General features: G+C 37.2%; 1 protein-coding gene across 6 annotated transcripts in view; it reads left to right on the top strand.

Annotated features, from left to right (window-relative positions):
- Positions 1-23,055, top strand: part of NTRK2 (neurotrophic receptor tyrosine kinase 2) — a 200,792-nt gene that overhangs the window by 90,093 nt on the left and 87,644 nt on the right. For 2 of the 6 annotated variants that reach the window (XM_032205282.1, XM_032205283.1), the window contains one exon: positions 780-1,958. The exons of the other annotated variants lie outside the window; for them this stretch is intronic. In XM_032205282.1, the coding sequence (XP_032061173.1) occupies positions 780-817 (38 nt within the window). In that variant the 3' untranslated portion in view covers positions 818-1,958. Of the gene's footprint in view, positions 1-779; positions 1,959-23,055 lie in introns of those variants that run through there. 6 annotated transcript variants of the gene reach the window in all.

Genomic DNA, 23,055 nt, shown 5'->3' on the forward strand with positions numbered 1-23,055 from the left:
ATTTTCTTTAAGGTTCTTAGCCTTAGATGGTAAGGTAAAGTCTGAGGGTTAGGTGCATATGGTTTTTCCTTTGTCTAAATTAGAATGTGACCGAGGGGTTTTGCACTTCAATGTGCCATTGTATTTAGGTGTTGATTATTTCCCCAGTTTATTTTTATTTTATTATTTTTTTTTTCCAGCCATTATAGAGCTATTTGATATCATTAAGAGTAGGAACCTGTTTGGAGTGGGCAGAGAAAATAATCTGCATGACCTAAAGCATAAAACAAAGATTACAGAGTAACTTGGCATTTCACTTACAGTAACTCTGTGATATCGTTGTGTTCTTCACTTGGTTGATGGACCAGGCCAAATAATGGCCTGGTTATCTGGCCTTGATGGAGCAGATAACTTAATTGTGCACCCAGGCTTGTTCACCATAGGCCTTTGTGCAAAGTATGTTCATCTGCCCATGCAAATTGCAGCCCTTGGTTGAAGAATGCTAGATTAATTATATTACAGCTTGATATGAACATTTGAAAATGTTAAAGACAAATGGGTAACATGCCTTATGCATTTTGAATTAATGAACAAAATCCTTGGCCACAAGATAGAGCTAATGTTGTCATTTTCATACATTCATGAACCTGTTTTATTTGATATTTTATGTATGCTTTAAATGCATTTTATGTTTATGTGCTTGATTGCCAAGTTTTCATTTGTGTTTGGGCTTTTGTATTAATTTTTCTTTGACTTTTTCTCATAGCATGATTTCTCATATTTTATTTTGTTTCTTTTAGGTTTTGTTTTATTTCATAAGATCCCACTGGATGGGTAAATGAAATAAGGAAAAGATGAGAGAGGGGCTGTTGAGCTTGTTGTGGAAGCTGTATGCTGCACAGTAGGGAGTGGACAGTGTTCTTGTGCAGTGACGTGCCACCTCCCTTGGACTTCTCTTTTAGACATTGGTTGTGTTTGGAGAATTCTAGAAGCACATTCAAGTCAGTAGCTGTTTTTGCAAGAGCAGGGTGAAGCCAAGCCCTGAGGCAGCTATAAAACTCAAGAAAGTCCAGAAATAAGCTATCACACTCTTCCCTATTGCCTTGTCCTTGCTGTGTCTTCAATATGACATTGAGATGAAATTACATTACATTGTGTCCTATGCCAATTTTTTTTCTGTTTGAACTTAACTGGAAAGATGTTGTTTTTATAAATAATATTTATCAAAGGTGAACTGCAAAGTTGCATTTAGTTTATTGCATAAGTGGCTCGTAAAACTCTTCCAAAAAAAATTTAAGTGTGTGAATCTGTTGATTTCAATGGGAATACTGACATATGACAGGATATGGCCTTAAATGCTAAACACTAAATTGCAGAGTTGGCCATATAAATTATATTTATGCATGTGGTTCCACTGACTTTACCAAGAAGAGGCAGAGTATAAGCATAAGCTATATGGATTAAGAGGGCAATTCTGCTCATCAATGCTTTTTTTTTGTTTTGAACAAGTGCCATTGCTTACACATTCAGTTAGGCCATGATTATGCAATGTAGTCCTTAAGTTTGGGGAAGTGTAAGTCTTTACTAGACTGGAATGCCGATTCTGAAACAAGAGCAAGAATAACACTATACAGTTGGTCTTTCAGACTGTATACTTAGGTGTACATTTAATTGTTCAGTATGCTGTCCTCTGAGGAGAGTTTACTAGAATGAGAAAAATTAGTGAAAGTACAAACATTTCGCAAGAACAGGGATGCATTTGAGCATAATAGTAGACACTTATTTTCATGCTATTTACTTAAGAAGTCCTGAGTTTATAACTTTATCTTTTCAGTTTAAGGAGTCATTATAAGAAAGGTGAAGTTTCTGTTTTTTATTTTCTGAAAGTTTCTTATGAAAACTAGCAGCAAAAAAATGAGATAGATGCATATATTTCTATGAATTCTGATTCGATTACATTTCACAGCTTTTCACCTTTTAATTTAATTTTTTAATTCCTTAAAACAAACAATAAGACATGAGATGATATTTTGTCTTTCTCTCTTTTTTTTTTTTTTTTTTCCCTGTGGGTGGGTTTGCTTTTTAATTTCAGCCATTTTTCAGCCTTTTCACTCTTTTTCACTCTTCCATTGAAACACTGTTGTCAACATCAATGGCTTTCTAAAGCATACACTATCCCTTTCTTTCTGCAATAGTGTATATTTAATCTTTTTTTTTTTTTTTTTTTTTTTTTTTTTTTTTCTGGTGTTGACCCTTTTGTTCTTTCTCCACATACTTACTCTCTTTTTGCCTTTTAAGACTCAGTCCTTTTCTTATGTTTTCATCAGTCTCTGACATCCAAGTTTTTTCTTCCTGCTGTGGTCAAATTTTGGAAATAATGTCATTAGTCAAGAAATATGTCCACATATGCATTCTTCTGAGTCTATGTATTAAGATACTTCCTTTCACTTGTCATTGGCTATGCAGTTGGCTATGTTTTTTTGTTTTTTGTTTTTTTTCCTTCTCCAAAATCTGTTCCAAAGATGTGTTCTCTCCACATTAAAGAAGATGGTAGAGCTGGAAGTCTACTGATGACCTAAGAATCACAGTGTCTTTGTCACCCTGTACATAACATGGTGATTTGGGAAAGGATGGCAGCTATTAAAGATATCCATCATACTCCCTGTTTGAAGTTAGATGTCAACAAGTTTTGTTCTTTTCCTCAGAAAAAAATATTGGGAATACCTTTTTTTTTCTTCCCTATGTCTATGTGGAAATAATCTTAGTTTAGGGAGATATCTTCTCGAGATACTGATTCTCCTGTAACTTTCTTTTAATTATTTTATTCTCAAATTTCTAGCTTACCTGGGGATCTCTCTCTCTTTTGAAATAACAGCCAATGACATTGAGCAGAATGTAAACCAACAGAGAATCATTTAGATCAGGAATTTTTGAACTAAAGTCAGTGGAGTTACATCAGATACAAGTTGGATCATAAGCAGAGCTTCACTCAGTAGCACAGATTCCAGTCTTAAGTTATGTGGGAAAAGTCAGCTTATTTGAGTTATGTATTCACAATTTGTTGCCAAATAAATGAGGTGAGAATCTGATCCTTTTTCTTTTGGCAGGGAAAAGACAGACTTGGAGAGTTGGAATTTAGCAGATAATTTTTGAAATATTTCATTTTAAAAGGTAGTTCTTTCTGATTCATAATATTTATATGCATAAATGTGCACAGTTATTGTTGCATATTTTTGTTGTAACTTATTTTGTAGCACTTTGCAGTTCATCTTTATGACATAGGAGTAGTTTTGACCTTCAAGTGTACTGACCTTCAGCATGTACTGACACAATATGTTGGATTTTATGTAATCATGGAGGAAACTTTAATAAACCACAACTGATTTATGCACCAGTGAAATATATATTTATATATATTGTAGAATATCCTTCTTACATATTTTGTATTATATCTTTTATATTAGCCACTCAGTGCACTATTACTTGATGCAGATATTCAAAGAACCTTATGAATTACAGCACATGATTTGTTACTAATTGTATCTTAATACAGATGTTTAATGCTTGGTGGAAAAGACTATGTGTTCCTAAAATTGTTTCTTTTCAGTATGTGGACAGAGTGCCTTAAAGCTAAGGGAGCTAAATTTCTATATTGGAAATTATAGTACCCACTAGCTCCTGTTTTTCAGCTTGATTGTAAGTGACATTGCTTGTAACTGTTGAGATTCTGATCTGCTCAAATGGTGTTAGTTTACAAAGGGCTCAGTTAATTACAAATTCCTGACCTCCTTAAAATAAAGTGAGACTCAAACTAAGAATCATGCAGGAACCATTAACATGGTAAAAATTGCTGAACATTGAGGATTTGATACTAAAAAAGCTTTTATATTGTTTCACTGAGCAATAAAAAAGGCTATGAAATGTTTAAAGACAGAGTTTCTATTTTTTTCAATGTGCCAGACATGAAACTAAAATAAAAGCATATTTCTAATGTTCTGCTAGAAGGGATTTGTGCTCAATTTTACTTCAGATTGATGTTTAATATAGTCAGAGAAATACTGAGATAAGCTGTGGGACAGTTTGAAGGGCAGATTAGTTGGGAGACGAGAGGAAGCAGTAGAGGGGTGAGCTTTGGTGTGGGGCAGGGCATGTAACCCAGGCTGTTAAAAAAAATCCTATTAAATTTGGGGGAAGTGCCAGGTCTATATTGCACATGAGTGCATTGTTCCCAGGCGGGGCCTGGGGTCTGTAATGTACTTGCTGCAGTTGCCTGTCATGTCAAGTGGGGTGGGGGACCTCAGGTTGGCTGTTCCTGCAGAAAAGTGCTTGGGGACCATGTCTTTTATTGATGGGAGTTATGGAGGTTGCTGTGACATATTTGTAATGTGTTTGGGTAGCAAGGCACTCCCCAGCCTTTCCACTGCCTTTGAGTACCAGCTGGATCTATCCCATACAGTGTGGAAAAGAGCCATTCATTTCAGCAGGAGGAAGATCCCTGGGGGCAGCAGACAATGCCAAGAAAATATGTGGACATCTAGTTGGAAACAATTCTACTTCAAATAAGTCTCAGAGGAATTGCTCTTTCTTTTTTGGCTGTGGTCTGAAGCACTCAAAATCCACTTCTTTTCTATGGTGCAGACACTCCCCTAAGCACTGTTCTTCAAAGACTAAAAGACTTACAGAAGTCTGCCATGTAGGAATGACCAATGCACTTCTACTGGCTCTCTTGACAACAGTATTCATACAAAGGTCCTGCTTCTGCGACCTGGCTGTCCATGACATGCTGACTGTTAACCATCAGCATGAAGGACAGAACTTCTTATGCAGCTGTTTGAATTTTTGAAGATGTTCAAGTGGTTTGTAAAGTTGGAGGCCATTATCAGACAAATAGAAGAAGCATCCCTTCTGACATCATTTTAATTCAGCCCTTCTGTTGCATATTTAACATTTGCAATAATGTTGAATTTATTCTTGAATTGGGCAAGTAAATTTTATGTTCATTGTACTTTCAAAAGGAAACCCCCAAAGTTTACCTGAACATATTTAGTACTTTCTTCTTCCTCATTGTACTCTCTGGTTTCTTCTCTTCTTTATAATTTTCAGCTGCAAAGTTCTCTCTTTCTTTCTCTTCTCTTTTTGAGAGACTTGAACTTCTTCCTTCTTGATGTGCTGCAAACTCTTCTCATTACAGTATATATGTGCAGGGTCTTTGAATACCCTTTTGAAGGGCTTTGCCAATGTGATGGTGTAAAGTAGTCTAGATTATAACGTAGGCCCACATTGTGTCATATTTTGTCATCTGATCTCTACAGCAGGAATTCATGGATGGTAGGATGTACTGAGAACTATAAATACAGCGTGGTAGGCAGTGCAAAGAATATTGGTACTGTGTGTTTGACATGTTTCACTGCCCATTTCATTGTCCCACGTTCATGGAAATGTGTATCTCCAAGGTTTTGAAGCTGGCTTTCATTTCTTATGTGTTTCTTTTGTACATACAAATTAAATGAGGTGTTAAAATAACAAATGATTTATTAATTGGAAATAAATATAGCTATTTAATTCTACAAGCATGTAAGTTATTTGACTGGACTTTTAAAAGAGGTTACTGCTTTTTAATCAAACCTCAACAGTAACCGGAAGTTATTCATATTTTATATTAGAAAACAATTTCAGAAATTGAGCTAATCATCAAAAAAGATGGATGGAAAGAGTCCACATTATGGTGTGTATTATTTTGATGAGGAGATGCCATTATCCTTCAAATTTTAGTAGTATGCTTCCATGACAATAGCTGTATTTTTGCAGCTGCAAGGAGTGTGGAGGATAAGCACATGTGCCCTGGTTTGGAGGAGAGATGCAGGCAATTTAGAGACAAACTGCTTTCACTTTGAAGAGGGCAATTTTCTTTTAGTCCCTAGGGGCATCAACTCACAGCAGCGTTACTGAGCAGATTAGGCTTAATATAGGTGGAGACTTCCCTTGTTGCATACACACTTTCATTGTAACTTCTTTTCCTTGGCTGGAATGACAAGAGCTACCAACTGGGATTTCAGGGAACTACGTGATATTCAAGAAAGTAAAGGGTGAGGTTGTGGCTTTCTTCTCATGGTTTTGATTTTTCATTGATGTAAGCAGTGTCTTTCTCACTTCCCAGGCATGTCCATAAAACAGGAAATCCTGACTTTTTCCTACTTTTTTTTTTTTTTTTTTTTGAGCACAGCTATTTAATTGATATTACTGGATTTACTAGTGTGAGAGCAGAAATGAGCTGCTGTGCTGCTGAGACCAAAGGCTTTGGCAAACACATGTAAAATGTCTTCTGCTGTCATTCAGAGCCCTTCATTGGCTGTTTCTTAGGCTGAGCTTATATTTAAAAATAGGAAGAGAGTTATTTGGTTGTTATCAAAGTATAAAATTAATTATATATATATTCCAAAAGATAGCACAAAAATGACTTCTACTGTTACAGAATCCTAAAAAAATAAAATAAAATAAAATAAAAATAGTTTGCTGTAATCCATCAGCAAGCTGTAAATCTTTGCTCTCTTTTTTTTCCCCCTCTAATTCTTCACAGTGAAACTGTTTTAAATTTCTTGTAAATAATAGACATTCATTGGTTTAATTTCCAAGTACTACCATAACAATTTGGACAATCTATAGTTAAAAACAGTATACTTGATGAACTTATTCTTAGCAGTACAATAAAGTTTGATAATTCAATATCATTGTGTCTTTCACTCTCTGTAAAGTGCTCACATCTAGTATTTCAGTAGTCATTTTGCTATGTATTGGAAAATATGTGAATCTTGGAATTCCTCACCTGTTTTTATAAATGTGCTTACTGTTGCTTTTGTTTTCTGGTACATAGAAAGACTCATCTCCATAGCTGTTTTTTATGGCATCCTGAACATTTACCCTATTTAAAAATCAACCTTCTCTCCATTCTTGCTCCTCCTTCCTGTTCCCCCTTCCTCCCTCCCCCCAAAAAAAAAAATTAAAAAAAAAATGTGAGAGATAATTTTATTTCTATTTAATTTAAATATATGTGTGTTTAACTTGTACATTCAGTCAGGCATGCTTTTATTCAGATCAAATGAGTACATATTCAGCTGTTGGCCATCAGACAGCAAGTTTTACATTTCAGGCCATGTTTCATCTACTCAGAACTTTAAGTAGAAAAAGTTGGGTGGTTGAATACTTAAGCATGACATGCTGATTTTCCAAACTATTTTGAGGAAACATCAATACTGTGATTTGAAGGGTGTGTTCTGTTTTGGAACTTCTGTTTTTTGGGCTGGACCATCTGGGTCTTTTGATGGACCTAATGAAACAGAGTACATAATTTAAGAATTGAACAGTTGAAACTGTTATGTCACAGTTTCAGCCCAAGTTTTATGTTTGTTAATTAATTAATTAATTAATTAATGTATTTATTTATTTATTTATTTATTCCTAGAGAATGTCATATTCTCCCATGGATTTTATTACCGTATTTGGAATGTAGCAGATGTGGGTATTGCATTGCATGTTCCTTTTCTTGTTAGTGAGGTGTTTGGTCACATTTTTCTCTACTGGGATCACAGTGTATCTTTGAGCTTTTTACCCAGTCTGTTCTTGGCGACTTTCTGCATTTTCATGTATTTGTCACAATTGTAATGTCACACAGTATATTTTACAAGTATGTTTTGATATCATAATCTGTGCAAAACGTGCTTTTGAAACCAGTATGATGTATTGTCACTATCTAAAACAAAGAAGTTTAATGTAAAGATCCATTCTATGAGAAGCTTTTAATTAGACTTTTTACTAAAGGTAAATTATAATATTAATTAAGCTGGTAGATATACAATTATTTTAAAGAAAGTATTCAAACAATATAAAATATTAGATTAATACAAAAGCTTTACTAAATCAAAGAACATTTATTGGATATATTTCATGGTGATGGAGCTTACTGTTGAAATGTAATATACCATTGACGCTGTAATATAAAATTTGCATCCTCAACAGAACAAGGAGTTACTATCTAAAAACCATCAAAAAATAGTAGAAGTAAAAGAGTAGAAGCAAAAGTTAAAATAGCTATTTACACTGACCAGAAATTTAGGAAGTAAACAGAATAAGTAGTAACATAGAGACTTAATATTCCCAAATTTAATACTCCAAATCAATGGAAAAATGCAGACAAGGGTTCATTTTTTAATAATCATGAATTGTGATTTAACATTATTCTTGTAAAAGTAAAGCCTTTCTTTTATTTTTTTTTCTTTTTAGTGAGAAAAAAATATAAACAACATATATTGTATATCTTTAATTGTATCATTTATATATAAAAAGTTAATTTCACAGGTTACTTTTTAATCCTGTTACTATTTTAAAGGTAAAATGAATTTAAACATTAGTTTTCAGATTCATCAATTGATGCTTCTATAGTATGTCAGTAATCGGGCTCTAAAACAAATATGCACACAATCCTGGCACATAGCAGGTCTTTGAATATTGTAGTTCTTGAGGATGATTTGCAAAAAGTCACAAAAATCTCATTTCTAATATTCAGATAATTCTATCAAAATACTTTTTTAGCAACATGTTTTACCTAAGAAAATGAAATATAGTATACAGGTTTCTAAACTAATAGTTCTGTAGCTAGTTTGTTGAAGCTGACAGATACTTTATTTTTAAATGATAGTGTTTTGTTTGTCTTCCAAGTTACTATCCAGAGCTCTAGGACTTCTGTCATCAGAGCAAAGTTAGCAATAAAGGAGCCAGACTGTCATTAAGGTCTGTAAACAGAGAATGGAGTTTCAGCTAAATAACCCCTTCAGAACATAAAATTGCAGTTCAGAGTGTGTAGCATCAGTAGAAAGTAGATAAAGACAGTAGAAAGTTATATTTTAAAGAGATCTGAAAATGAATTTAGGTTAAAGTTCTTTTCTGGTGCACAAATTGATACTGTGTTTAACACAAATGGCTTTCTCTGGTAGATGAAAAATACATGTAGTAACTTAAAAACATTTATTTGCTTTATGTATGCAATTTGCTTCCCTACTGTATTATGAAAATTAATATTTTTGTTTTCCCATAGTCCATATGATGTATGATGCCATTATCCATTTTTCATCATGGCAGACTTAGAATCATAGAATCATAGATTCAGATATGGTTTCCTAAGAATGGGGTGGAATGGGATAGGAGAGGAGAGGAGAGGAGAGGAGAGGAGAGGAGAGGAGAGGAGAGGAGAGGAGAGGAGAGGAGAGGAGAGGAGAGGAGAGGAGAGGAGAGGAGAGGAGAGGAGAGGAGAGGAGAGGAGAGGAGAGGAGAGGAGAGGAGAGGAGAGGAGAGGAGAGGAGAGGAGAGGAGAGGAGAGGAGAGGAGAGGAGAGGAGAGGAGAGGAGAGGAGAGGAGAGGAGAGGAGAGGAGAGGAAGACTGACAGGAATGGGGCACCAACCAGCTCTCTAGAAAACCTGTTCCAGTGTTTGTCCACCCTCAAGGTACAGAAATTTTTCCTGATGCCCTGTCTGAACAGTGTCTTTCACACATCCATTTACTCTTGCCATGTAGAAGTGCTCTGTTATTTACGCATCCAAAAGAAGCAGAGTATTCATCTGGCTGCTCTTAGTCATGATGCCTTCCCAAGAGAGCAGATATGCAAAAAGGAAAGCAAGCGTGTGTTGGGAACAAGATATTGATGACAGCACAGGTAATATTTCCTGAATAACTTAGTAGCTAATATTAGGTATGAGAAGCAAAAGAACAGAAAATAGTGACATTCTTTGCGCATCTGCCATCACCAGATGGGCAATTCTTTGTGCAGTTTCTTGATGACTAGTGCATCCTACTGCGGTGTCACTGCATTTTCCCATGGAAGGGTTTTAGCATAGTTCCCGTGTGTACAAAATTAAAGTTGATAATGCCTCAGTAATGAATGCTCCATTCATGTTTCATGGGACAAAACTGCAGAAAACAGCTGGTTCTATATAAACCTTTTGTCCAAGGCCAGGTAATGTTTCTTTCAGTTCATTGTCAGTCCATGCTGATTTTTCCTCATATCTTTATTCCAGTAGATGTTCTGGTGTAGACTGCTGCCTAAGCCAGAGTTCCTCCTTCTGTTTCTAAAGATGTATGCCATAGAACCAATTTTAATACTTCTATATGAGGCCTTGCATGATGTTGAGGTCAGAGCTCATGAATTAGGTCACACTTTTCTGACTGCCCTAGGTCAATAGGGATAGCAGCACCACAGATTCCTGGTGCAATTGCACATAATGAATTCATGGAGTCATAATGAGTTTCTTCATCAGCATTAGATGTCTTAGGACTCCTGATAAAATCCTACACAGCTGTAAAGATTAAGTGACATTAGAACAAAGAATGAAGTCTTGATATGTCTGTATTTTGCAGAGGAAAACATTTACATGAGACTCCTACTTTGATATGAAATTTTAAAAAACAGTGTGTTACCTTAAGTCCAAGCGACAAAATTTAAAGTAGGAAGGAGTACCAGTGAGCATGCTAGGCCCTGCTCACTGATTTTTCTGCTAATGTCAGCTGATTAGATGGCAGCCATAGGAAGTTAGTTTCTCTCTTACTTTTGGCTTACAGAAGATAAAACTAATTTTGTGGCAGACTGAGGTACTGAGGTATTTCTGTGTTGTAATATACCTGCCTGCCTGTCCTGATGAGGTTTGTTTTCTGGATAGCGAGCAGCTGAGTGATGTGTCAGTCCCTGGTGAGTCTAGAAGGATTCTGCCACACAAGCAGGTTCTCTTGTGTTTTTATTAATTGATGAGCTTTCTCATTACTTTTCAATGCATGTAATAATGGTTTTTAAATATGACCCGTACCATCAACCCTGCATTTGTTTTCTTGTGAGAATATGAACCAAGATCAGGTAAGTTATCTGTGAACTACCTGAGCATTTCCTTTCTGGAATAACCACCAGACACTTGTTAAAAAAGTTATAACTTTTAAAGCAGAAGGCTCAGAGGCCAGCTTTCTGTTTGCTGTGAGGAAGATAGGGTTAATCTTTCTCATGTGTTAACATTGGTTTTCCCTATGGGAGCTGGTATAATCTCTTTCCAGGTAAAGAAAGAGTCACACTTTATCACCCTCATATCCCTGTGTTCAGAAAAGTGCAAAGGGCTGTGTGCCTCTTCAAGAGGAAGGGAGAGAGATTTATTGTCACTGCTTTTCCTTTCTAAAGAGGATGCCAAGTTTCCATTCCTGCTGCTGCTTCAGGCTTCGCTGTAGTCCAAACGAATGTGCAGCCCTGCTGCTGTTAAAGCAGCCTGCCAGGGGACCCAGGTGAGGCTGTTACCTGCCACAAGGAGGTGGTGACATTGCCTCTGAGGGCGATTGCTCCTCACTGTGGAGCTGTAGCATTTTTGCTCCTGGCATCTGGCCTAAACTGCCCAGGCTGAGAGCAGCTGTAACCACTGGTGATTTGTAGATAGCCCACACGATAGCAGTTTGATCAGTGATTGCCAGGGGACAGATACTCATGCCAGGAAAGGGCAGCCTTTGGCAGACTACACAGAGAAGCTGAGGATTGATGGCAGAGAGACTGAGTTATCCTGTCATCAGTCTAATTACAAAGGGTTTGATCATCTCTAGGAGGGGAGGGGAAATGCAGAAAAGCTTTTGAGAATTTTTCCTCAATTGGAGACATCAGTCTTGCTTCGGGTGCCATAAATCAGGCTACTGTAAGATGTATTTGTTTAATACAGAATATAAATGTAACTTTAACTCATTGCATTCATAAGGAATTCCATCTGCATGTTGCAGGATGCAAAGAGTCTGTGCAGATGCTTGCCTGGCTCATTCAGTTGCACCAGAGCCCTGGCTCTGACCCCAGATACAGCATAGCACTGTATTCCCTGTGAAATAAATCAGGAGCGTTTATTCATCTGAGGTTTTTGTCATCACTGCTGTTATGAACAGGAGAGATTGTGCATGCGTGTGTGGTCCTGCCTGAAGTCACATCCTTCTCTTATACAAGTCATTTAATCTGTTTCAGGATGGGAGGGAAGACTGTTTGTGTACCACGTTAAATTGTACCTGAATAATATCTAACTGCTTTTTTATAGCCATCTGTAACTTCTTGTCATTGCTACCTATATGTTGGAATAGCAAGTGCACATGTTGTGCAGCCTGTACATGGCTGTAAAATGCTAACAGATCTTATCTGTTCAGCAATGAACATATCTGCGTAGGATGCATAACTACAAGGAACTTAAAATCAGATTGGGAAAGACATGAGTCGGATCCTTTAACCAATGCAAATCAGCTAAGAGGTCAAATTAAATATTTGCCATTCCTAAGTACTACTACTACTATGTGGGAATGGTAAATTTTAAAACTTTAAATTCACTTTCAGTGAACATTTGTAGGAGTAAACATCTCAGGTCTTGCCAGCCATTTAATATAAAAAGGAAGTGCTAACAAAATGAAGCAATGAAATTTTAGTTCCAAAATGGTAAGATTTCTGTGTGTTTTTTAATCCATAATAGCCAGATTCCTTGTAAGAGCTGTATATATCTGTAGTTTGACTTTTTCTACAAAATGATAATTTAGAAGATTATGTAGGTGTAAAATAGTGCTGTATTATGTCTTTAGTCATGTGTTATGAACAGAGTGAATAAAGTAATCTAATTTTTTACTACTAGGTTTGAATGAATTTGTGTGTGGTATTTACTTTGAAACTTCCTTTTGAACCCAGATCAATGACTTTAAATCAGCAGGACTGACTTATTTCTAAGTCATAACACTGACATCTTTGTGCTGGTGCCTGAGTCATTAATTAGTACTGTATTGATCTTTATTTTCTATGTGATGATGATTCCTAAATAATATATATATATTTTTTAAACATTATAAGAAATATCCCTGGGTATAAATATCAGTTAACTTAGAAATAATTGGTTGGCAATTTGAAGTGAAATTGGTGCTAGAGGGCATTGTTAGTGATATAAAACATCAGCAATCTGTTGATACCTTACTCTTGAAGTTTCATTTTAAAAATGACATTTGTACTGATGTTCTTGTTCTTACTTTCTCATAAAAACTTAAAATGGGTGAGTTATCATTTTACAGGCTGCTTGTAGCTTAGAAGTTAATGTTGTTTTATTTTGCAGACTGTTTAAATAGCTGTTTTAAGTTGTCATATCTTTGTTCCTTGGATTTTATTACCATGTGGAGAAATAGGCTGGTAAAACAAGAAAAGTTGGTACTTATCAAACCAAATCCTAATGCCTCTGTGAAGTTGTATTGGAGCACAAAGACACCCAAGCTACTCAGCAGATGAACTGTGCACTCTTTTAAATGAGTTTGTGTACCTACAAAGCATACCATGACCAAGTGGTGGGAGCTGGCAGCCGAACTGTAGACCCCTGAGGTTCTGTAGAGCCTGGTGCCTTGCTAGAGATAATGGGCTCTGGTTATGGTGCAGCTCAGCCGCCCCAGAACAAACCCAGTGAGGCTGTTGTGTGTAGGCTGCTTCCTGCCATCTTTCTTTGGATGTGTCTTATCTCTGTGGCACACAGCGCACCTGAAAGCCCCCCAAGGCAGGGGGCATCCAGGTGTACAGTCTCCAGCAACCTGACTTGTCCCTATCATATCCATCCCTCCTCTCTAAGTCCTTGTGACTGCATGAGTGAAAGGTGAAAGGTATAGGTCTTGCTGATTTTAATAAGCCCAGCAGCACCCTTATGAAAAACTAGCTATGTAGCCTCTACATCTGTTTGCATGAAAGGAATTGTACTGTCTTTACTCTTCTCCCTGGGCGTTTTGTGTGAGTATGACCAGAGTGGGAATTCAGTTTTTGGTTCTGCATTAATTTCTCAGCAGGAAAGAGAAATGGATTTTATAGATTTTCAGTTAATCATTAGGAAGACATGAAATTGTCATTCTCTATAACCTAGTGGTACAAATATGGGCAATTACCTTTTTGGTGTTGCCTCTTGGGAATAATACAGATCTATCACTTTAACCCATTCCTAGTATAATTCATATGCAGCTGTATATTATATATGCCGCCTTCCAGTGACAGAACTAAGTGCCACAGCAGCAGAAGACTTCATTTGCCAAAAAGGATGTCATCATTCTTAATAAAAAGACAGCTGTCCTGATTCTGCTGTCATTCATAAGAACTTTGCACCATTGTCAGTTTAATAAATTCATCTCTGTTGCTAGTACAATTCAGAGAATTAGACTTTTTGTATTGCTGTTTCACTTTTTCTGTTCATAGGATTTCACACTTCATATTTGACTTCATTCTTTTGCCCTATCCTCATATTTAATTTTATTTGCACTTTTGATGAACTAGCTAGTTGGAGCTCAGCACATTATTTAGGGTTGGAAAAGGAAAAGGAAAGGAGGAAAACCTTGTCTGGCAAAGTGAGGTGTAGAAAAATCTTCAGGGAAAACTGGTCATTTCTGAAGACTGCAAGAATGAAAAGTTTCAGTTTCCTGAAATTGTGTAAATTTCAGGAATGAAGTACTAAATGGCCACATTCCTGCATTGAAGTCTAATGCTTGTTTATTTAGGATCAGTATGCATGAAGTAAGGGCTTGCACTTTTTGTGAAATGGATGCGTCTGCCTTTTGAGACCTGTTTGTATGTGACCATTACAGACTGTAGTTTTGATTCTAGTCCAGTGCAAGTGAGGATTGTGGCTGTGTGTGATTTGGTTTGTTTTGCAGTCTCTTCAGGCAAGAGACTATTTTTGCAGATCAACTCAGAGATACACTAATTAGGAAAGTTCATATCGTCTTCTACTTCATTTAGTGCTAATGTTCTGCACATGTTCTTTAGATTCATACAGAATTACAAAACCATTATATTATACACTGTAGTATTTGCTGCTAATTGACAGGAATAAGGCTATATTATCAGCTTCCTTTAGCAGTTCCTTTTTGAGAGTATTTGATTTCCATGTAAATCTGTTCTGATCAATCTGTTGCTAAGAAACAGCTATGGCTGTTTTTTTTGGTAAAATAGAAAGTTAAACTCTGACAATAAATGAGTATCAACCAAAATTAGCGAATAACAAGTACTAATGTTATTTAATGGTAATATATAAATTACAACAACACAGGAAGCCATGTGGTTAATTGCAAGCTGAATATACTAAGTGCTTTAGAAAGTGATAGGAAGCTGCAAAGAGTTAAACAATTCAGGATGATGACAAAACAAGACACTGTAGATGAACCTGTTGATCAAAAGAGAAATGATTACAAAGATAGAGGTAAAACTCTTCATAAAGAAGGAGGCAAATAAATAAGCAGAGAAGACACATCAGAAAGAATAAAATAGTGGACAATACTTAGCAAAGGTCTCAGGCATTGCAGAAGCTATTCGTGAAAATATTCTCTGCAACATCTTGAAAAAAGAGCCCTGCAGAATAGAAAAAATGGTCCTTCCCATATTTTGGCAAAACCTCTTTGTGTTTTCATGACCAATTTCACAGTTAATGTATCCTTTTTCAAGTCTGCAGTAGCAAAACAGCCAGAGCTTAGCTTATAGTATGGCCACCTCTGGAATGGCTGAGCTGGTTGGAATGGTGCAAACAGCTTTCTGCACATGGTGGCTTCCTGCTTGTCATAGCAACAATTTCAAGCAAAGATGGAAGGGAGAGAAAATATGCAGGACAGAAGGCATGCTGTGACAGGCAGGAGGAGGTGGCTGTGAGTGTCAGTAGAAGACCAACATCTAGGGGTAATTCAGCCAACTCATGCAGCTGATTCCACAGCTTGTGAATGACAGTGCTGGGACAGGCTGAAATTTGAAGTGATGCCTTTCTATATACACAGGTGTCATTTGCTCTGCTGCAGGAATTTTTAGATCTGCATTTGAAGAGGATGTGAGGCTTCACAACCTTAGGAGTAGTGTTTTGGGAAGAAAGGGTGTTGTTCTGAAGTGAATCTACATCTTTGATCTGAAGCTGAATTGGCAGGGATATTTTTCCAAACAGTTCATTTAGCTCTGTCCCATCTCCAAAGCTGCATTGTTGTTTTTTTTAGACAATGACCCAAAAGATCTAGCTGAGTGTAATCCAGAAAGCTATAACTGTGGATATGGAAAGCAAATAACGGAAAGATGTTACTTTTCTGTATGATTTCTTAGGGGTGCAGAAAACCACCAGATGCTAGAGTAAGTCTGTTGCTAAGGCTGTTCCATGTTGGAAAAAGTAGATGCTTCAACTCTCTAACAGAAGATTTTCTAGTGATACATGATTGCCAACCATCAAAAATCTTCCCAGAAGACTCTGGCTAGTCTTCAAAGCCAGCAAGGTTTTCTGGACAGAGGCAAGGATCTCTGTTTGAAGGCCAGAGAAATTGCTGAGTTCTGTAGGGACAGAGGCTGTAGAGAAAACTGATGATATCACTGTGGTGACAGAAACACAAAAGGAGTTGTGTTCCTAAGTAATTTAATGTAAATTGAAGTAAATATCAGGCATTGATGCCTGGGAAGAAAAGTAAGCTACTACTTGCTTTGTGCTCACAGAGGGCCAGTTTTGGGCAGCCTCTCTCCTGTGCTGAAGCCTCCTGTCCTTCTAGCAGTTCTATTCCAAATGACACTGCCTCCTGAACACATGCAGTATTTGGGCCATTGGTACTCAATGTCTGTTCACCCAAGTGGACAGTGGAGTACTTGACAAGGAGTAAGCTGGTGGACCTATTTGGTGGTAAATTGGTTCACCAGCTTGGTAAGTTGATTTACCAGCTTCCCATGCCCTTCTTGTAAAGTGTAGATGGGCCTTTGAATTTGATTTTTAAAGCCTGTTTTCAAGGATGGGGAGTGTTTGGAGATGAAGAGAAGCTGGGTTGGGACTTGGTGCAATACCAAAAAATATTTAGTTGGGCTGTAGAATAGCCTCAGTAAGAATCGAGTAGACAACAATGCCACATTTCTGCAGATGCTGTTTATCACTTGAGTGTGATGTTTGGGTTGATTGCATGCAATCATTTAGTTTTGCTTCAGTAAAGATTGTCATGTTTAAGGTTAGCTAGTGTGGATGTAAATGAAAAATGAATTGGAAACTATTATGCTGTGATGTTTGTTGAGAAAAACTGAAAGATATACTTCAATGTAATATAGTGCTGCCTTTATAATTCACATAAGCCTGTAAGAATCTCTCACTTATATTAAAAAAAAAAAAAAAAAAAGTGAAATGACACAAAACTTTGTTTTACAGTGTCATGTAACTAATACTTTCACTAATGAAAACTTCAGAAACAATTAAGATGGGAGGCTGGGTAGGAGTGTGGGTGTGAGGGTGGATTTTAGGTAAAGAATTCAATGATATAAGGTATATTCTAGTAGAATAACCCACTGTAGACTTTGGAGTCCTACATTAATGGTGCGTTTCTCACCTGTCTATACATCTTAGTTCTGCAGCCTGGAAAAGTAAACTGCCATTGCAGTGAAATCTATGTATTTTATTTATATAAGCAAGGTGCTTATTGAGCTGCATGTCTGTTCAGTTTTGAATAGGCATCAGTCAACATCTGAAGTGTCAAAGTGTTTCCCATAAGACCATTCAAGGTCTACCTATATGGTATCATGGAAGATTAGGGCTGGAAAGGAACAATTCTTCCCTGTCCTAAGCCTGTATCTACTATATTTGTGTCTTTCCCCATAGATGTTTGCCTGGAATAGCTTTAAGATCTCCAGAGGTAGAAATGTCTGAACTTTCTTATGAGTAATGCCAATGACCAAGGGAAGTTTTGTAACATTTCACCTCAGTCTTACTTGAAAAAAAATTATCGCACAACTCCTGAATCCCATTTAGCACAAATATTATTTCCTTCCATTTGCAAAAGTCTTGAAGGCTCTCCTCATGAATGTCCTCAGATATCTCTTTAGAATAAAAACGAAACAAAACAAAAAACTAAAATTCCTCAGTTTTTTGTTAGGTTTCTCTAGAGTATTTCCAGAGATTTTCCATATCATGTTTTCATCTGATTTGCATGGATAGGAAAGGCCTGTAGATTGTACCTCTATACTCCAAGAAACTAATCAGGGAGAGTTTAAAGAAAGGAATAAGTTTCATTAGCAAAGCAAAAATAAATAAATAAATAAATAATCAAACAATCCAAACAACAACAACAACAAAAAAATCAGCTAACATTTCAACACAATCTAGCATATCCACCATATCTTCTCACCATGTTTAGCTATATCTATCTAAACAGACTTTGCAAAATTATTCAAATTGACTATTCCAGATGGCTTTGCTGTTCTCTCAGAGAAAGACTAACTGTGAAAGCAGCATGAAGAAATTTGTCTTGCTTCTGTACGTTTTGTATTTGTCTTCTAGACAACAGAGACAACAGAGGACCATTCCCAGTCCTAGGAAAGGGAATGTTAACCCTTAGATTATTTATGAGAAGTGTTGAGTAAGCAATTGTTAATTAAATAGTTTTTAAATGAAATGAAAAGCAACAAGGATCTAATTTGGGGTGAATTATTCTTTCTTGCTTGATGCCAACAGCAAGCACATTCCAGCTGATCTTGTTTCTTATTGCAGTGATTTTTCACTGTAGTATTTTTGAAGGATTGTAATTTTACCCACATTTCCTAGATATCTAAACCTGCAGGTGGCTATAATAAATGGTCCTGGTGATCTATATTAAAAAAGATAAATCATTTTTCCCTTCCTTCTTTCACATTTTCTGCTGCCCTGTATCCTTACTTTTCTGGCTCACATACTTATATTGATTAATATACCACATCCCTGCTAGATTTTTGTCTCAGATCTGTGTTTCATTTGACTACCAATAATGAGAGGCCATAAATTCCTCATTCTTTAAGATAGGACACATCATCTGAGCTGCAGATACTGTGAACATGTCCATGGAGCGGTGGGCAGCTGTACAGCCACCATTTATCCTATGGCTGAAGGAGACCTATAATTCTTCAGGTACTGCCTGGTTTGGCACCAGGGGATGGCCGTCTTTTGCGGTCCTGGCCATGACTTTGACAAAGATCCTGCCTGCATTACTGGGCAAATCAGCAAGCTAAACAGAGCTCTTACCACTGCCTCCAAGATAGGAATAATAGTAGCATGTACCTTGCAGAGGATGAGCTATGAGGATTTATTGGTCATGGTGCTTAAGATTTTGAAGGCATGTACCAATTTGCAGCTGTAAGATCTGTTATTCAAGTGACTCACTGGCTGAAAGGAGAAAGAAATCAGCAACCTCTGTGCCGTGGGTTGGGGCTTTGCTGATGGCATCCTTGGGAACAGTCAGCCGTGGAGTTGGACAGACGGGGTTACCCACCTTCCCTCCTGCACAGACCACCCTGGAAAAAAAAAAAGTATGTATTAAAGACCTTGTCTTTATTCCTACATGGGATTGCAGTGCTACAAAGTAGGTTTCTTGGGTGAATGACCTTGACAGCCTGTCCCAGACCTGGACACCTGGACATCTGTGCCTTTGTTCTGTAGGTTGCATGGTTTCTGGGGAGTCACTTGCTTTAGGAAGTGGTCCCTAAGGGGATCCTAGGGTGTATTCCTTAGCGCTGAAAACCTCCCCCTTGCAAATATTATGACTTCTGGAATGCTCTAGGCTTTGCATAAATAAATGTGTGAATGTGTGTACACATGACAATGTAGATGAGGTTGTGAGAAAAAAAAAAAAAAAAAAAAAAAAAGCAGTTAATTGGCACTGACTGTGACTCTTTCACAATCATGCTCCAGAATCCAGAATAAAGCTGAATGAAACAAATAAGCAGCTGTGGCTCTTAGATGGAAAGCCACAACAAAAAGGCCTGATGAAATAGTTGAGTGGCTAAAATCTGTGCATAGACATTTCAGTGGAAATTACCCAGATTACATGTTCGTTGTTCTGCAGAAGAGTCAGGCATTTGAAATAAGTTTTCCAGCAAGAAGAACGTGCTTTTTAGGTGAAAGGCATTTAAGTAACTGTGACTGACCTTTCACACCTAGCAACACTGAATATTTGGCACTATAAAGTTTTCTAATGCACCTTTTATTTAATTACAGTCATGGGTATGTGTTGCTTAAGCTATTCTGTGTGAGAAAGAAAATAATCTGTCACTAACTTTCTCTGCAGGAATGTGATACAGTGAGAGCTAAACAATTTAGTCTTCTCATGGAGCTGCAACAAACAAGGAAATAAAAAACATTAATTTTCATTTGAAAACAAATGCACAATACTTTGGGGACTTGATCACCCAAGTGAAATGTTATGTCAAAGTAGTGTGGCTCCATTATGATTTCCAAACAAAAGTCTCCCATTTGTTCTGCAATTGTTGTAGGTAAATCAATTCCTGTGGGGTGCTTCTTGAGTTTAAACTTCTTTTTCCAGCCAGTTTTTACCTGCAAGAGATCTCTTAGGAGCCCTCTTTCTTCTGTAATTCAGAAACAGTTGGAAAGGGAGTCTCTGAATAATGTGCTGACTGGAGGCATTAGTCTGCTGGGTATGGGGAAGTTTTCTTGCTCTCTGGATCAACATCCATTCTGGTTCTCCTGACTGCTTGGGGGCATGCTCTTGGATGGGAAGTGAACTTTTTAGGCAGCATCAGAAAGTTTTTCTTACCTCACTTATCAAGAAGCAAGAGAGTGCAAGCTTAAACAAGCATTGTTAGGTGCACATCAGTAAAACGTTAATGATACCTGTCAGAAGATGTGAAATTATTTATCCTTTAAACACCTAAGCTTGGCAAGTCTCAGTTTTCTGAGTCACAAATTTAATGCCTACAATGTAGTTTTTGGCTCAGCGTGCTGCACGAGGGTAGAAGGGCATACACTGTATGAGCTCTGAAGAACAGTGTGCTTCTGCAGCAGACGCAAGGAGCATTGTACTTGGGTGCAATGCTGCTTGGGGTGATCTTATTCTTGTATTTCCTTCACCACAAGCAGAGGAGTATCAGCCCCATAATACTAATTTGGCAACTAAGTATGCCACTGACTACTGAGATGACAGCAATAAGGCTAACACTTATGGCTGTGTTCTGGGGACATGGCAGGGCTGGGAGCAAGAGACAAGAAGGGTTGGCTGAAAGGTGAGGAGAAGCAAGAAATACTATTGCTCTGCACAGATGAACTGCTGAGGAAGCATAGGAGCACCATGCTGTGACTGTTTCCTCATTAAAATATCAGCAGCTGCAAAGCAAAGAGCATCATTTTAACAAGCTCACTCTGGATTTGCAGAGGAATCTGAGTTTACTTTGAACAGCTCCACCAACCAAAGTGAGACTAAACTGGTTTCTCCTTGGGAAGCTTATTCAGCTGGCTTTGATTTTTTTTTTCTCCTTGTGTTCTATTTATGCCTCTTAATTCAATTCTCTGTATTCAGCATGCAGCATTTTAAGAGACCAATAATATAAAGTAATGTTGCAATAATTGCATTACCTTCTATTAGGCTGGGCTCCTTATTCAGTCAAATAGAACTGCATAAACATTCTTCAACATCACAGTTACCTACAGCTGTTGAATTCAGGAATGCAAAGAAATATTCAAAGTAATGTTTATAGCACTGGTCAGAAAAAAAGTGTACCAAGTCATGAATGATGAGTTGTCTTTTAGAGGGAATGAAAGATAAAACAGGGATTCAAGGGTTGAGCTACAAAGATGTCATATCTGGTAAGAAATGTGAATCTTAGCTTGATAACAAGTGAATTTGCATCTCTGGTCTTACTGAAGCAGAAAAAAAAATAAATTGCCTTTTAATCCTAGAAAACAAAAACAAACAAACAAACAAACAAACAAAAAAACACAACAAAAACTACAGAAGATATGGGAGTCTTATAGGGAAAGAAATTATAAATAATTGATTTTTTAGAACAAAGTATTTAAGTATTGAAAAAATACACCCCACCAAAAAGCAGAAAGAGAGAAGATTCAGTATGGCCTTAAAATCCAACAGAGTTGATGCTTACTGACATGACATGCACTTACAGGCCTGCTTTTGACTGGATGGTATGCCATTACCTTACATCCCTGCATGGATTGCTCCTTGTGCCTATGGGAACAAGGATCTGAAGCAAGAGCCAATGTTAGTGCAATATCAGTTGAGGAATCCTCCTTGCGTTGAGCGCCATTTGAAATGCAAGGAGCCATTGTCATTAAGGCATCACAGCACAGAAGTCATCTCTATAAATAATCGTCTACTTGAGCTGCCTTCTAAGACCCAGCTAAGCAGATGTGTCCCTGTAACTACACAGCTCCAATCATAAAGTTAAAATTGTCTGTTTTTTTGAGAATTACTACTCCTGATGTCTCCCAACTTAGTTCAACCTTTCAAAGTGACTTCGGGGATAATTCAAGTGACGTGTGACACAGTGAAGGGTATTGCAAGGGGCATGCAGAATAGTGTTGTGTTCAAGAGCTCTTGTTAGAGTTCAGAGAGTATGCATGGGATAGATTGCTTACATCTTCAACACAGTAGGTGAAGGGAGAAGTAGAATGATGCAGTGATTGTTTGTGACCATCTAAACTAAAGTCTGAAAATATGTGCTTGCAAGACCATGCCAGGTGCAAACCATAACCATATGTTCCTTCTGATTCTGCACTTGAGAACCTTCCTTTTATTTATTTATTTTTTTTGAGCTTGCTTAGCTGAGTCATGTTGTTATTCACTTTGGGACTCTTTCTGTACTTTCATACACAGGAAGGTCATGTGGATTAGTTCAGTAGCAGACAGTAGTCAGATGTGTTGCAGCAGCCAGCTACCTAAGTATCTGCAGAAATCTGGAATAAGGCAGAGCAAAGCCTAGTCCCAGTAAATAACAGTGTGGGTAGATCCTGGTAGCATGCATGCTACCATTTACTCTATTTTTTCATTTACTCTGATGGCAAAAAGAGCATCAGGAAAGGATGTATTTTATGATCATGAGCCTCTTTCTTCTGACCAGAAATAGCAGCAGTCTTTCTGCTCGTCCTCATACTATGTCCATGAGGTTCATTCACAGCCTAGGAAGTGGGGAGTATTTTGGCTTTTTCATAGTGTGCCAGTTTAGAATGTAATTGTTTTTTTTTACATTACATGGCACTGTTTTTTGTTGTTGATGTTGTTGTTGTTTTGTTTGTTTTTTTCTTTTCTTT

The sequence above is a fragment of the Aythya fuligula genome, chromosome Z (genome assembly GCF_009819795.1).
Source record: "Aythya fuligula isolate bAytFul2 chromosome Z, bAytFul2.pri, whole genome shotgun sequence".
Classification (NCBI taxonomy): Eukaryota; Metazoa; Chordata; class Aves; order Anseriformes; family Anatidae; genus Aythya; species Aythya fuligula.